We start from the raw sequence: 17,266 nt of genomic DNA, 5'->3' as shown, positions 1-17,266 counted from the left end.
AAAAGACCTATAATTTAATCAATGGCTTACTTGTTCACACCTGAATAGCCAATCTTCATAACCTGGTATTAGGACCCCAATGGGGGTAGCTAACCTAAATTCAGAAAGCACTGAATTTAGGCTCATTTGTAGAATTCCCCCATTATTCCTATTCAATATTCTGGCGTATTATATCAAGTTAGAAAGGTTTCAATTAGGGGCTGGTCAAGGGATTGAATGTCTTTTGTCCAATAACCAACTTAGATAAATTTGGAAAGGCTCATCAGCACATTGGCTATAGTGTTGAATTTTCCTGATATGAAATACTTCTCCCCCTAGGACACAGTAGTTGGCAAAGCACAAACCCAACTATAATCCTAGTGGTTAAGATAAAATATGAACTTCCATTTTTTATTTGAATCAGAATTCTAATATGAGTAATTTTTCTGTATTGTATATGATAATCACTTAGAAATCTTTCACATTTGAATAAGTGGTTGATTCTATCAAATGAAATCCTCCTTAAAAGTATTTCCCCATTCCCCCTTCCCCTTTATTTGTTTTATGGACTGAAGTACTTGTAAAAGAATTCAAAGACATTGTCTCCTCTCTATCCACGTGTTCTTGACAAGGGAAAGTGAAGTCATCTTAGAAGTATCTTTGCCCTTTATTGAATAGCAATTTTTTTTCCTTTAAAAAAGGCAAAATAACATGTTACAAAATTTCCAAATAATTATTTATGGATAATTTCCTCAGATTTAAGGTGTAGAGTACTTACGAAGAGAAAGTAAAGTTCTAAAGATATTTAGTGAGTGTCCACTATGTGTGTGAGAGCTATAGGAAGATTCTAAAATGTATATTATTTAGTTCTCATCCTAAAGGAGCTTATGTTCTTAGCTGAGAATAAACATATATCTTACATCCAAAACAATTACAGAATATAGGGTAAAAAATGAATAAATGCTAAAATAGGTACAGACTAGTTAGTGAGAGTTGGATACAAAGTACTAATATGAATAGGAATAATTGGGCTTCATGGAACAAGTGGGATTTGAAATGAGATTTTGAGAATAGGCATGATTTGGATTGAAAGCGAGAGAGCTTTTCAGGTTGGAGGAACAGTGTGACACAGATGGTAACAACCATGGCAAGTTGGCTACAACCACGAATCCTTCTTAATCTTAATTTTGAACATGGAGAAATCAATTCAATCCAAGCTAATTACAATTTCCTTTATTTCACTATGAAGATCCATTAGATTTTATTTTGAATCTTTTTAAACTTACAAATAGATTTTTATGTTAAGTTCTGGGCACCACAGTTTAAGAAGGATATTGATACCATGGAGAGTGTCTAGAGGTAACTAGCAGGGTTTGAAGGGCCTCGAGTTCATGCTGTATGAAGATCAATTGAACAAATAGAAGATGTTGAGCATGGAGAAGACAAAGATTCAAATGGGACCTAATAGTTATCTTCAGATATATGAAATGCTATCAAGAGGAAGTGGGATTAGATTTATTTTACCTGGCCCAAAGGGAAAAAAGACCCCAGAGGTAACAGGTACAAGTTGCAGAGGAAAATTTAGGTTTGATGTCAGGAAAACCTTACAAACTTACAACTGGAATGAGCTGCCTAAAAACCTCCTCCTTCTTAGAAGTCTTCAAGATTAGATGATTAACAGTATTATAGTATACCTTTTATGGAGGGGCTGGATTAAAGGGATGCTGAGGTCTCATATAACTGTTGAGTTATAACAGATTCTAATAGATCTCAAAGTTGCAAAAAAGTTTTTGTAATTCAAAATAGAAAATAGACAATATTTTTTAAAAGAAAATGTATTTATTATCAAAGTTCATTAAAGACAGCTAAAGTATTGTCAGTATTTGCACATCATAATAATTCAAACAACAATGCATAATTGTCCTAATTGAAAGATTCAAATTTACTTAAAAATTTTAAAATGTTTCTGCCAAAAGATAGCTAGTAGTGTTAACATAAACATGTAATTGCAAACTATAAATATTTCATTAAATTAATAAGAAAATAAATGTCACATTAAATGAATCATTTAGGCAATGAAAATGCAACCATTTAATAGTTTTAAAAAATCACCAATATTTTACAAATAAATCTTTTTCTGCATATTTGAGCTGAATAATATTTTGGGCCACTTTACATAATAAACTGATATTAAGAGCAAGTAGAACATAAAGTTGGTAAATTGATTTGTAGATAATAGTCTTAACATTTAACAAATGTAGAAATGAAGCTACTTGTAAGTAGGTTAGTGGATTTTCAAATGGTGAAGATTCACTGATAAATTTTCCTAACATTCTTCATTACTTAGCTCAGATGTTCCTTTTTCACAGCTAACAATGATTGGCTTTGGGGTGTCAGATGAAAACTTTTTCTAAATGTTTTTTTAACTTCAATTTTCCCACAGAAACAAAAACTTTTATTGTAAAATATAGAAATATAAGGATCTCCCTTGAATATTTTTCATAGCTTGAAAACTCAACAATGAAGGACAATGTTTACTGAATAAGAGGTTATTACTTCCAAATGTATTAAGTTCAAAAATTTTAGCAATTCAATTCAGGTATCCTCAATTTGTCCATTTTTTGTTTGAGAAACTCAAAGTAATTTTAAATATAACATATACCTATCTTACATGGTTGTTTTGAGGAAAGCATTTTGAAAACTATAAAGAAGTATATACGTTTAAGATACTATTGTGCATTTTCCCCATATAATTTTTTTAGTAAAAAGGAGAGAAATTTTCACAAATTGTCAGAGGATCAAGAATCTACAAAACGAAAAAGAGTGAACATTCAACCTGCATGCCTGATTTGGCATTATGTAGACAAAAATAACAAAGTTGATCAAATTTGATCTAAAATTGGTCAAAAGCTGTATTTGTGCAACATAGACTTGTCCAGGATCATATAATCATAATCAGGAGCCAGGAGCACTAGAAAAAACTTCTAATTCCAATTAGAATGCTAGAATGAAAATTAGTCTTTTAAAAAAACCAAACTCATTGGTTAAGATCAATATAGATTTTAACTAAGCATATGAACACCAATTCAATTGTTTAATGTTAGGAATACCAAAATATTTTCTCTCCAGTGCAAAAATCAGAATTCAAATCAATGAACATCTATCAAGCACCTGTTGTATGCCCTGCACTATGAGTAAGGAGTTTGGGAAGTTTAGTTACTTTCTCTTTAAACATGCCCACTTTCCATTGGCTTTGTATGCCAAAGCTAGAAATTTATTTTGAAAGGCCAAAATTCTGCCAGGGGGGAAAAAAGAAGTCATAGAACTCTCCATTTAAGAAATAATTTAAAATTCAAGATTTTATGCAAATTCTTAAGTGCACATTCCATAATTTGATTTTAGGAAAATTCAACTAAAAGGGAATTTTGAGATCCTTTACTCTATCTCAAAGGTCTCACAATTCAGTAGTATTTGAATCTAAATAAATAAAAGTTTTATATATATTATATATATATACACACACACACACACACACACAAACATTAACATAATATCCCATATAGAAGAAATACTCAATAACCTATAAGTAATTGTATGTCTCATACTAATTATATTTTCCTTTAGTGTTAAGGACAACTAAATACAAGTTTATTTTTTTTGTATAAGATGAGCTCAGAAAGGAAACTATTTGTCCTGAAACTAATGGGGGGGGGGGGGGGGAAGAAAATGTGAGCTTCTAATACTAAATCCTGTCCTCTAATTTTTAGTTTAAGATTGTTTTAGATTTGCTTTCAGTGCTTATATAATTTTGTACAGTGTTCCCTAAAGTTATAATGTTAAAAGACCATTTGAATTTTATCTTCTTTAGTAACTGAATATTATTTTTAGCTAATTTGTTAGCTTATATTTGTTTTTTTGCACTGACCAATCTAACTTTTTCTGAACACATTGCCTGTGAGGATAATTAAAAATAGTTCTTTCCATTTCTGAGTTCATTTGATAGTTTAAACCAAAGTTAAGTTTTGCCATTGAGAGCAGCAATAAAGCAATGCTTAGAAATAATGGAAATGATATCAGAGGGCTCACATTTTCAAACTGGAAAATATCTTAAGAAGTAGAAGAATTATTAAAATAAAATGATAATAAATAATTATTTCAATTGTACAAAATAGAATTTTTATTTTATGATACATATGCAACAGACAAAATCACAAGCAATTTTGGCTTAATGTGATGAAGTTGAAAATGATAATTGCCTTTCATGTTTTTAAGGTTTTAACTGTCAGAGTTTAGATGAAATTAATACTTTTGCAAAAGAATATTAGATGAAATGAAGCTTTTCCAACAATTTAATCTTACTCTCTTTCTTTCACTATTGGAGTCTGCCAAATAAACTGAATTCTCAGTAAGTAACTGTTTAGGAAGCCAAATTTAACTCTTCTGTCTCAGGTCAGGCATTCATTTACTGAGAGCCTACAAAAAACTAGATTTTGGTCCTATTGGGACCACTAAAAAGTGTTACCTTGGCTCACAAGCTCTCTGGATTTTAATTTCTTTATTTTCAAACTGAGGACAAGATTAGAAGATTCTTAAGAGTCCCATCAGTTCTTAAGTTCTATGGCCCTTTGATCAATATATACACACTAAGCAAAAATAAGAACCCTGGTGTTCAGATGGTCCAAAGGGAATCCTTTTAATAAGCTATGCTTTAGCCCATTCCTTTGATAATTTATTTATACATAGTTTCACATTAAACCAAAGAACCTTTATGGTTCAAATTTTGTTCCTATCATATATCTGACCTTTGGGGAAAAAAAAGAGAAAAATTAGGTTTCGTTTTTAAAAATATAAAATTAGTCACATATCATACATAATTTATAAATCATGCAGTACATGAACTCTCCTGGCAACTGCACAAACACTCTTTATTTAGGGATTCATGGAAGAATGTAAAAAGTTAAAAAAATGATATAAAGGTGATTTTTGATTCATTGACCTACAGGAGATTTGGATTTTTGTCTTTGGATTAATTTCCAGATTGACAATTCAATGATCCTTAAATCCCATAAAAATTAGAGCAGGAAGGGACTTCAGAGTTCACCTAATCTAATCTTTTCAGGTAAAGAAGCCAAGGCAGAGAAGTAAATGTTGCTAGAGGGACTAAAGCTGAGTCTCTTGATAAATTGGTATTCTTCTCAACACTTCACACTTTCTACATTATCAATCTACCATTTGCTACCATAAATTTGAACTCCTTAGTCAATTCAATGTTAATGAAAAAATGAAAGCTACCATATCAAGACATGGTGAACTATTAAAAACATTTAATTTTTGGAGCCAATTTTTAAAATTTTAGCCATTTAATTTTTCATTACTATAGGGAACAGAGTTATAACATGATATGTAATATTATATCCTTTATTTTGGTTCCCAATTTTAAAGTTGTTTTACTTGTACTACGGTACATAAAAAAATAACATTTTGTGCATATTCCCCAAACTCTAATATTTTATGCCCTGCTTACTTGAGAGGGAGTTACTAATTTTAGAAAAATAGAGAACTGTTTTCTTTTATATTTTAGTTATTTCTACATACTTAAGAACTGGTAATATATTTATTTGTATGATTCTTTAATAGTACAATCTGTTCAAAGGCTCAGTGTGATAAAAATAGCAATCTGTCACTAGTCATGGAACCAAACTCAAGCCAGAAGAAAAGTCCTTAACCAGAGGCCCAGGCACAAGATAAGCTTTCAGAAAAAAATATTCTGCATACAATGCATTTGAAAATTGCACAGACCATATGCTTTTATTTAATGTGAAGGCACAACTAACATTTTGGCTCTTAAAATACATTTTAATTATTTATGCTGTACTTTGTATCAACTCATAAAAAAATACATATGCAAGCATTACAAATTATTGAAGATTCTTTCGTATTTCCCATTCAAAATATATATTTTAAAAAATCAAACTTCATTGTCTATTTGTAGAAAAAAAATGCATTTAACAGATTATTGCAGGTTCACTTAATACTGCTGTCCAACAGTTTGTTGATTGGTTGTCACATTTTCTTCATTAACTCCATAGTCCAAGTTTTCCATCATCTAAAAACAAAAGAAAACATTTAAAAATTTCAACATTCTTTAATTTTTTGATAAACAGACAGAGAAAACCACTAGTTCCTCTGAGGACATCACATCATAGGACTGCAAGATGTCCCTTTTGTTAAGAGGCAGAGGTAAGGAGAGAATACATTCTAGATATGAAGAATATATATAATGGCATGGATATGGGAGATGCAGCGCAGTTTGGAGAAAAACTTACTGAGCAACCACAGGTGCTCCTTTCAAAATATGACTCCAATTCCTACCATCTTACCTTCTAAAAGAAAATGAGTTTTTAAATGAGTTTATAGAAACAAATATTCTCTCAATTAATTTCCTATTTCATAAAATCTTTCCAATAAAAGGAAAAAAATCAGATTCAAATACAAAAACTAAATTTTTAATAAGCCTGAATGTCTTAACAAAGTTTACAAAAGTAAACAAAATATTATTCTTAAGTTATTATATCTTCAAAAAGACTTGTTATGGAGCCTTTTCAAAACCAGGCCATTATATATTTGATAAAATGATAAAACTGATAATCAAGATTTAAATGGCTGTTTTGAGTTTTTACATTGTCACTTGTTAGTTTCAGCTTGTGACTTCTAAAAATAATAGAAGTACTTGTGACATTTAGCAGAGCTAAAGTGGATAGATTGTGGGACGCTAGCCAGCTATGAAGTTATTTCTCATTCAGATAAAAATAATGACAAAAATTGAGGTTTTTTTTTAACTCAATATTTCAGGAGGAAATTTACACTACAAAAATATAAAGATTCTGTAAAATCCTTTACAATTCTAAGCACATCAAGTAAACCACTGGTTTTTCAAAGGAAAACATACCATTATACATTATGTTAGAAATAGAAAAGACTGAGTCAAATCAATGAAAGAGAGAAATAATTTATACTTAGAAACCCATTATTCCATGGCAGTTTATGCACAAATAGAAGAAATAAGTAATTTTATTTTTCCAAGTTAAGAATGCTTCAAGGAGTCTGAATTGTTGATGTAGTAATTTACACTGTCTGTGCAGAAAAGACCAGATGCAAAGCAGAATTAAGACTAAAGAATTAATCCCTTACTTTTTTTTTTAAAGGTTTTTGCAAGGCAATGGGGTTAAGTGCCTTGCCCAAGGCCACACAGCTAGGTAATTATTAAGTGTCTGAGGCCGGATTTGAACTCAGGTACTCCTGACTCCAGGGCCGGTGTTCCATTCACTGTACCACTTAGCCGCCCCAAGCCCTTACTTTTTGAAAGAAGATCTTTCATGCTATAAGCACAGATGTAAGCAAAGTCTGCTCTTTGAATCATATAGTTTTTTTCTTTCTATTACAATATGAACTCCTTAAGAGTAGTGATAGCCTCATTCTTGTATTTGTACCCCAATAGCCTACCAGAGTGTCTATACATAGCAGGTGCTTAATAAATGTTCCTGATAGGTTGTTTGATGAGTAGGAAGACTACATATTGGAGAAAAATGAAAATAATAATATAGCAAATAAGTATCAAACAATGAATCACTAAATCCTGAAATTGGGAGGGATCTAAATGTTATCTAATAATATAACTTTCCCAAGTGGTATCTGTCATTCATATTCAGCTATGTATGCCTAATGTCTTTATGAATGCTTAAGAAGTGATAAAATATTGCTGGTATTCAATAATTCTTAAATACAGCAATATATTATACCACTGTATTCCTTTGTATCCTGAAAGTTTATAATCTTAAAAAATAAATATTTATTAAATGACTACACAGACACCACTTTGAAGGTGACTCTCTTCCATAATTACTGGGTCATGAAAGGCTACTAATTTTTTGATTCTAACTGTGAAACCTCTGTGAACTGTGAATCAGAATAAGGATTTTTGGAATTGAATTGAAAGGCCCTGAGAGACTACTCTGCTATTTTGTGCAGCGGAATGACATGATGAAAATAGTCCTAGATGGATGACTAAGATGGCAGAACCATACTGTTGGTTTGTCTAAGTCATTAATATGACATGGTATTGGACAAATTGCCCCTGTCAGCTTAAAGCAGTAGTCAAGAAACAGAATTGCAAAGGTGAGTTTAAGAATTCAAATGATAGGAAGAAAGTTGGGAAATAAATACAGATGGTTCAAACTGAAAATGCCTTTGTCTTAGCAAACATTTTCCCATTTTCTCTGATGAAGTATGTTCTTAAACCTGACACTAGTCAACTGTAACTACTGGCAAATGTTAATCTATGATGCAAGAATGTTTTTACCCAAATGAGAGCACATTCCTTTTGGGACAACTCTATTCATTCAAATATGCAGAAATATCTGTGGTGTCATTCAGCTTCTTCACTTATAGCTTCTTTAGCACTTTGATATTTATTATATATCGAAAATAAAATGTATTTATTCCACTAAATTCCCTTTCAAATATTTTTATTCTGGGAAAAATTTTGAAGCAACTTCTCTGGTGGACTTATGATAAAGAAGGCAACTCATTCCAGAAACAATCATTGGAATCTGAACATAGAATGAAGTAAATTTTTTTTCTCTCTTTCACTATTTAGGTTTCTCATCTTCTTGGGGGAGGGTTCAGGTTCAGGCTTACTCTTATAACAAAATTACTGTAATAATATTAAATAAATAAACCAAATAAGAAAAAAAAATAAAACAGGGGAAGAGGATGAGGCAAAAAGATTCTGGGTTCAATCCATATTTCCAGGAGAGAAAGGAAAAAATATTGGGTGACAGAAAAGCATTTACATTTATTATTTCCTATTTCTTTTTGAATTACATTTTGAGTTAACCATTTTTAAGAATTTTAGGAAACATTTTTGATAACTAAATGACTCATAAATTCATTAAAGCAGAGATCCTAGCTCTCTGCTTTAAGAGAGATTAAGATTGCCATCTACAATTCTTGAATGCGTACATTTAAAAAATGTTTTATAAATTAATTTTCACTGATTGAGTTTTGCATCTCTTTCCCAATTTATTAGAAAGGGCTTACTGTAGTACAGAGTAGTAGGTAGATAAAAGATATTAATTTCAACATGTAAAAAGGATAATTTATGGAGGATGTATTCAGTTTTCTAGAAATAAAACCTCTACCCTGGATGCTTAGGCTATCAATCACATTTCAAACAAAACTTGCCCAGTTTGTACCCAGATATAAACATTTTCAAAAGTCATAGTGAGTTACTAATAAAGTTTCTGGATGAAATTCTACTCTTATTTACTTTCTCTGTTGATGCTAAAAGTATATTGAATCAGTACGTTTTTATAATTTTTATAGTATTACCACATGAATTAAGATATTGATAATTAGAATACATCTAAGTCCCCATATTCATGAATAACTAAACTTCTAAAACACTGAGATTCTGATTCATGGCTTCCACACACACACACACACACACACACACACACATATAAACAGATGTAATATCAGCTGAAATGGAGTCCAAATGTGGCTGCATCTACCCATTTCTCTTCCAAGCAGAGACATGACTTAGCAGAAAAATAAAACTCATAATTATGGGAAATAGGACTATAATAGGAAATCATTAAAAAGAAAAAGCAAACACTGTTGCTTTTCCACATAATTTAGTAGAATAATGGCACTTTCATACATCAGTAAACTCGCTTCTTCCACTGGCTCAGATGACATTTTTTTTTATCTTGTTCAAGTCCTTCCATTAATCTTTCAAATGAATAAATAAATTAATTAAAAAAAGTTATTAAGTGTTTACTATATGCAAGGACCTGTAAAAAGCCTCAGGGAACACAAATGTAAAAGAGAGGCAAACCATTCCTTCATGGTGCTTAAACATTAACAGAAGTAGGGAGGAGAATTATCTGCCATGTAGACTAGTTTTTCCTTAAAAGGTATTGGAAACCATCCTTGAGACAAGATAAGGGGCAGTGGTGTCTCCAGGTGAGTGAATACCCAGGACAACCAATAAGGAGGTGGGTAAGTTGCCCCCAAGTTGGTTCAATGTTAGTTTCTTCTTGAATATCCTTTCAATTAAACTCCTTTTCATTAAATGTTAGATGATCCATGCATTTCTCATTTTGTTCTGAACCTGAAGCACCAAAAGAAGCTACAGCTGGCAGAGTTGACAGTGTTGAATTGGATTGTTTTGCTGAAGTGGGGTTAGGTGGTGCAGAGAAAGGCAATCCCTGGGTGGTCTCACTGCATTTGGAACACTTTACTGGTATTCACTGATTAAAGGTGCCTCTTGTTATAGGAGACACATGAAAGGTTAGTGTTTAATCTTCTCCAGGAGCTTTCTGATCTTTCCAGAACTGGCGATTTGGACAAATATGTTACATGTACAACAGCTGATTTACTGAGAGCATGGGTGACACCATATCAGTTTTAAAAGAGTAAAAGAAATGTTCACTTTCATTCTTGCTCCTGTGAACCATAACTTTCAGGAACTTCCTGAGAGTAGATCTTAGCATATGTTCCAGCATGGGAGGGGGAAAACATAATCATCCTCAACAATGTCTGGTCTGACCCAGCAGAGTGAAACTCAGGCTCTAGAAGTGGCAGCTCCCATGGTAGCATTTGGCTCTGCCATAGAGAGGCAGCCCTTAGATGCCAGCAGTGACAGCATTTGTAGCAGCACTTAGTCTGGCACAGGACACAGCACTAAATCTTGGCATGGTAGGCAGAGTTAGACCCTCTCAAAGTAGTGGAGTGGATAGTGGTGTGGGCACTGTTTTGTGTCACAGCAAAGGCAGGTCCTATGAAACTCTTTCTATACTTTCTAAACTCTAATCCATAGTGTATTCTGGAACTAACTGGGCTTTCCCATTCTGCTGCCAATATAATAATCATTACTTACTAGTCAATTCCCCCCCTTTTTTTAATTTAGGTTTTTGCAAGGCAAATAGGGTTAAGTGGCTTGCCCAAGGCCACACAGAGGTAATTAAGTGTCTTAGGCCGGATTTGGACTCAGGTACTCCTGACTCCAGGGCTGGTGCTCGATCCACTTTGCCACCTAGCTGCCCCCTAGTCAATTCCTTCTTAAAGGTGGCTTAGAAAACCAGAATGTAGCATTGTTGGGAGATGTAGTATTACAATTGTGTCCTCAAACCTTTTGAAAGATGGGAACAGGGGCCTCTATAGGGACCATATTTAGTATTCCCCTTATGCCCCCCTCCCTAATGGAACTCCCAATTCCTGGGTGGTAGATCAAGGAACATAAAATAGGAAGTAGTACATGATGAATCTCAATAGTGACCCTAACACCGGGACAGGCTGCACGCATGATCTCTTACTACCTTTGTAGAGTTAACCCTGACTCAAGATGAGGATCAATGACTGTGCCAGAAGTGTCATCATCTGTGCTGTGGCCTTGACATTCCTGATGATGCTCCTGTTCATCATCATTTTCCACTGGGACTCTCACTGTCAACTACAAAGATTTGATATCATCCAACACATGGCCTAGATTGTTAAGGTCTGAGACTTGGTCCTTCTAAGGGATTGGGAGAAGATGAAACTTGGATTTTCTGGTCTTCATTCACTTCTCTTGTTGGTCACTCCTTCATGGGGCCATTACATTTTTGTCTTTTTTTTTTTGTTTTTCTTTTATCTTCAATTTCCAATGCTGCTTATAGCAGACTTCTAGGATTCCTGAAATGAGGACTGTCATGTAAGTGGTGAAAGAGCCTCTAAAAGCATTTGGAACTTTGCCACCAAGTGGTTTGGTGTGGCAGGAATATTATATGCCACCTGACTAGATTTTCCTTTCTAATCAGAAACTCCTTGAGAGACTAAGATCCTTGCCAGTGATATAATTTCCTGGTGATCTAGGTACAAAAACTCCACAAGTAAAATTGGGTGGGGGATTGTGGGGTGCTGAGCATAGCACAGGGAGACACAGAAGTTGCATTTAAGTGAATCAATACTGTGTCCTTGCTGCATGTCCTTTCTCTGCCATGCTTTAGGTAACTTCCTCTTATTAACTGTTAGGTAGTTGAGTATCCATGAGCATCTTATATCATTTTAATTCTGAACCTGAGGCATGAGACTAGCTGGAAAAAAGGCTGAGCCTACCATATAGAATCAATGCAAAAAAAAAAAAAAAAAGAATGGTGGCCAAGAGTGTTTTCTCCTTTTAGTGAATCTAGCAAATAGAACTCTATAGAAATCAACTGAAAAAAACTTTTCTAGAAGTAATGGTATTGATGATTTGATTATAGTTAAAAAGACTCACCTGAACACAAAGGTCATTTTCAGGAGAATTTAGTAGAGACTAGGGCTATATTTGAGCTATTCATCTGTTATTCATTTTCATTTTATAACTATGGCTTATTTTATTTTTTTATGACATCCAGGAAACCCTAAGACAAGATATGATGCAACTCTTTAAATGCTTATTTTTAAGTCAACAAAAGATTAACTATCACTTTTAAATTGGTCTTCTTCGAAGTGATTATATATTTTTTCTTTTTTTCTTCAAAGCGATTATATTTTTAAAGGAATTTGAACTAACAATAACTCGACAATAAATTTTTATAACATTACTAGACAAAGTTGTTTCTCCACTGTTCACTAAATTATTAAATGTGAAAATTCTTATCAATGAGTACAATTTATGCAAGGTGATTCCAGGATATTAAAGTAAATCAATGTCAGGAAAATATATGCTTTAATATTTAAAGGTTATAAAACATTTTATTCTATAATTCAGACTTTCTGTTAGGGTGTCTTAACCCCATTGAGGCATTTGGGAACAATGCTTCATTGGAGATTTCAGTAACATGAAATTCAGTATCATGAAGACTTGAGAACAAAGAAATGGGAGTTTTCCCAATTATTCACAATGTATATTGTAAATATTGATATGACAGAAATGACCTAGGTTGTGTATAATTAATTTTCCTTTTAAGAAAAGTGTGCAGCTCAGAACATCTTCACATTTCTTAACAACTATTCTGGGACTTCTTGAGTTGAATTTTTCACCATGCCTTCAAACCAGGTAACTTTTCTCCACCCTTTCCCCCCACTTCCACTTTTTGTTTTTTAGCTTTCTTTTGTGTTTTGTTTTTTAGCTTTCTTTTGTGTTTTGTTTTCCCTTGTTAGAAAGTAAGTTCTTTAAAGGAAGGAGTTGTGTTTTTTCTTCTTCTCATATTTGTACCCTTTGTATTTAGCAGAGTGTATATACAGAAAAGGTAGTTAATAGATATTTCCTGACCAGCTCACACTGTAGCTAACTGGACTTGAAATATACTCCTCATAACATGGACCAAAGCCATGACTTTGACCTCAGTAGCAAAGTACTTCTATCTAGAGTTTCCCAACTATTTTCAGTTCTAACACACTTGTAAACATTGTGTGGGTGAGGCAGAAGAGGGAGAAAGGGGAGGACTCAGCTTCAGTGAACTTGGGAGGAATTTGGTTTCAATGAAGAGGCAGCCTGACACCCAATATCAACAAGATCGGATAATGAAAATTTTCTCTTCCCATGGAATTTATAGGCTAGCTAATATATCATGTTTAAATTTGTCATCACTGTCCTGTCTCTGTCTTTCTTTTTTAATCAAATAATAATTTAATTACTGTTAGAAATTCCTAGTAAGGATTTCTTCTTATCAAAGTTGGCCTACCTGCTTGGCAGCTCAAAATTTTAGAGAATTGTCTAGGGTAGAGAAATTAAGGGATTTCCCCAAGGTCGTTATCTATGTATCTAAGATAGATAGGTTTTAAATTCAAGTCTTACATACTCCAAAACTGATTTCTTATTCAAAATGTCATATTGTTTCTCATCCTGAACATTTTTATAAGCACCATTAGGAACTTAAGAGCTGGCTACTTAGTTATATAAAATTAATGTTTTAGCTACTTATGCAGTTAATTTTTTAAGTTAAATTATATTTTCCAGGAATCATGATTTTCTATGTCTGAAGATATTTAGGAACTTGAAGTGACTTTTGTTTTCTGAAGTGGTTTCCCTTTTAATCTTTATATTCTTTCCATAGATATGGCTTTCAATCTTCTAACATTTGTGCTTTTGGTTTCAGATACAGAGTGGAAGCTGTTGAAAACTGACAATGTGGCAGGGCACCAGAAGACTCACCATGTGTCTGGAATGTCTTCATGACACACCAAAGTAAGCTTAGGGGACAATGAACTGTCAATTAAACTAATGAGTCATAAAGCTAAGTCAAAGTATCAATACAGAAACTCAAACATACCTGATAGCTAGTGCCTTTCCAAATCTTCTTCACTTCCTTACGTCTCCAAGCAACAATCACAACAGTAATAAGTGTGCAAGGTACTAAGTAGAGAAGAGCCGGCTGCCCCTGCTTCATCAGCATCAGAACTATAAAAGTGAGCACCATTCCCACAGCATAGGCTACAAGAGTAAAAATGCTACATATTAGTCATTTTCATTCACCTGTGCTGCTATTTAAAAAATTGTATTTAAACATCTTCAAGATACTAGCAAACTGGCTTCTATTTACAGTTTTAAGATTATCCTACACAATGTTTTTTGAAAACTAACTCCACAAACATTTTAAAGTATGTGCATATTATTAGTTTAAATATTCATCAGTGATTAAAAATAGTAATAGTAATGCTTCAGTCATCTTGTTATCACCAGAGAAGGAATTATTATATACTCCAAACAACTAAAATTTGAGTGACAATACTTGGTTCCAACCATTTTGGATAATTAACAAGTACTACAGATTTTGCTGATTCCTTAAACAGGAGAAAGATATATTGAGAAGTAATCTTTTTTTTTTTTGGATAATCCAAAGTAACCACTTTGAACACACAATCACAAAATATTAAGAGCTGGAACAAACTTTGGCGTTCATTCTAGGTCAATTCTATAATTTTACAGAGGAAGAATCTGAGACTGAGAGGAGTAAAATCATTTCCCCAAGATCAAAGAGTCCAGTCCAGTGTTTCTGCTACTATATCATAATACCTTTTAAAATGCTACAATATTTGATTCTTTTAGGGGGTTACAGAGAGATATTAAGCTGCTTGATTCTATTCTATATTTTTTAAGTTCTTTAACATGAAGTTTTCCATTTTAATTTCCTTTTGTTAAAAAAAATATTTTCTCATCTTTCTTACTATTAGACTATCAACTATCTTTTCTATATATGTATTTGGCTATAATAAAGCTTCTGCTTTGACTTGTTTTGATCTGTTGTGGACTAACAAACCAGATCAGAAAATTTGTTATGATGTGAGCCAAAATAAGGGCTAGAGAGTATGTACTTAGATCTTAGATGGCTGCTCAGAAGTCTTTAGGGTACCTTCTTGGTTGTTGCAGTTCCAGGTTAAGTGAATTCCTGATATATGAGTCCATTTATATGAAACTTTTTTGCTTTCAAAACTTTTGGGAGATAGGGATGGAGTGGGCATCCTGTAATTTCTTTGGCAGAAGGAACTCCCAATTAGACAACTCCTTTTTTTCTTAAAAAAGAGCTGTACCTGTTCTAACAATTAATAATCTTAGGAAATGGCCTGGAGGTACTGAGAAATGAGCAAAGTGTTTCTTTTTGTAAGAGGCAGGACTTAAAATTAGATCTTCCTGCCCGCAAAGCTGACGCTCTGGTCACGGATAACCAATTATCTTCCTGAAATCTATTTTTTTGCTTTATTACTAATGTTTTTCAGTCTAATATTTTCCTTTCAAAAATCTTGTGAATTAGGTAAAGCAGATAATTGTAATTTCTCTTTGACCGGTGAGTAGATTGAAGAACAAATAGTTAAGCGACTTGTCTATATTTGCCCATCTAGTTATGACCACAGTGGGATCTACAATCTGTATGTCTCAGCACCTGGATTCTCAGACAAAGTTTTCTATTTGCTTTCACAATTATGAATCAAAAAAAAGAAGTAAAATAACTCACCAATTACACAGGAAATATAGTAGATAGAAGAACCAACATGAATATCGAATCTTCGACAATAAGCAACCAGGAGACCTAAAAATACCAACAAGTTTAATTTCTTAATGGGAAGAACCCTTTAAAGACAAGTTAAATTATGTATGCAGTTCAATATTATAGTGGTAGAAAGGAAGCCTAAATTCCTTGGAATAAAAGAGACTTTATAAATTTAAACAAAACTTGAAAACACTAACCCTAAGATAATCTTAAGTAGGTTCTCTCTCCATTGACCCTTTAGAACTTTGTCTTCTCTTGAATTTAGAATATTTAAATTTCTAATATATTAACTGTGACTATGATTAATCCTTCATTAGACAAGGATCATATCTCATCCTCATAGGTATTGGATTATCTGATTAAAATGTTTATTTTCAAATAATGAGAAAATTTCAAGTTTTAATTCTAACACTTAAAAAGGTCAGTGAAATTTCAGCTCTAGTTTTATAGATGTACAGAAATAACTATTTCTTATTACTTTTTTATTAGAGGGATCATTTGTGAAATTCAGGCCATGAAGAATTCTCAGAGCAGAGTGTATTAATAAATATTTAGATACACAAATGATGCTAGCACATTTTACATATATATACATATATATATATCAGTGGTAGAATTGAAATGTAATTCCTATTTTACTCAATCAAAAGAATTTCCTCCTGTTGCTTGATAATTTAATTAGTTCAGGTTCATGTTTAGTGAAAAAACTATTTTTTTCTATTCTTTCAATTGTTTGATCACATTTTACACTTTCTTTTTTCTTTTTTTTTTAGGTTTTTTAAGTGGCTTGCCCAAGGCACACAGCTAGATAATAGTGTCTGAGGCCGGATTTAAACTCAGGTATTCCTGACTCCAGGGCCGGTGCTCTATCCACTGTGCCACCTAGCTGCCCCTACACTTTCAAAAGTAATGCTATTTTATCTTTTTTCTTTAAAAAAAAGGAAATTAAAATTTAAAATTAAACCATGAATTTTTAACAAACTAGTGATTTTTGAAGTTTTACTATGTCTTAAGGTCATACAACAGAAATGGTTCCCTACCTTTTCAGTTTTGCAAAAAGGGAATTGCCAAGTGATCATACCAGGAGCTATGCTAAATAGGCTCAAACTGTGTCAGCTTTTATAAAGGAGTACCACCATCTTCTCTCTTCCACTGGCTAGGTTGAGAGAAGGACTAATCAAGACACTTCCTTTTTACTTGAAGGGGGATTACAATGGAGCTAGTATCTTGTAATTGTCTGGCTTCCCTCACAACCATCTGATGCACAGACT

General features: G+C 32.9%; 1 protein-coding gene across 3 annotated transcripts in view; it reads right to left on the bottom strand.

The window, feature by feature from the left end:
- Window positions 1-5,760: 5,760 nt before the first annotated feature.
- SPPL2A (signal peptide peptidase like 2A) overlaps window positions 5,761-17,266 on the bottom strand; it is a 61,655-nt gene continuing 50,149 nt past the window's right edge. For all 3 annotated transcript variants that reach the window (XM_074234683.1, XM_074234684.1, XM_074234685.1), the window contains 3 exons: window positions 15,960-16,034; window positions 14,280-14,440; window positions 5,761-6,085 (listed from right to left, as the gene is read on the bottom strand). In XM_074234683.1, coding sequence (XP_074090784.1) covers window positions 6,008-6,085; window positions 14,280-14,440; window positions 15,960-16,034 — 314 coding nt within the window. In that variant the 3' untranslated portion in view covers window positions 5,761-6,007. The remainder of the gene's footprint in view (window positions 6,086-14,279; window positions 14,441-15,959; window positions 16,035-17,266) is intronic.

Source organism: Macrotis lagotis, chromosome 4 (assembly GCF_037893015.1).
Source record: "Macrotis lagotis isolate mMagLag1 chromosome 4, bilby.v1.9.chrom.fasta, whole genome shotgun sequence".
NCBI lineage: Eukaryota > Metazoa > Chordata > Mammalia > Peramelemorphia > Peramelidae > Macrotis > Macrotis lagotis.
The sequence above is the reverse complement of the archived record's forward strand: the minus strand, read 5'-3'. Positions and strand labels throughout refer to the sequence as shown.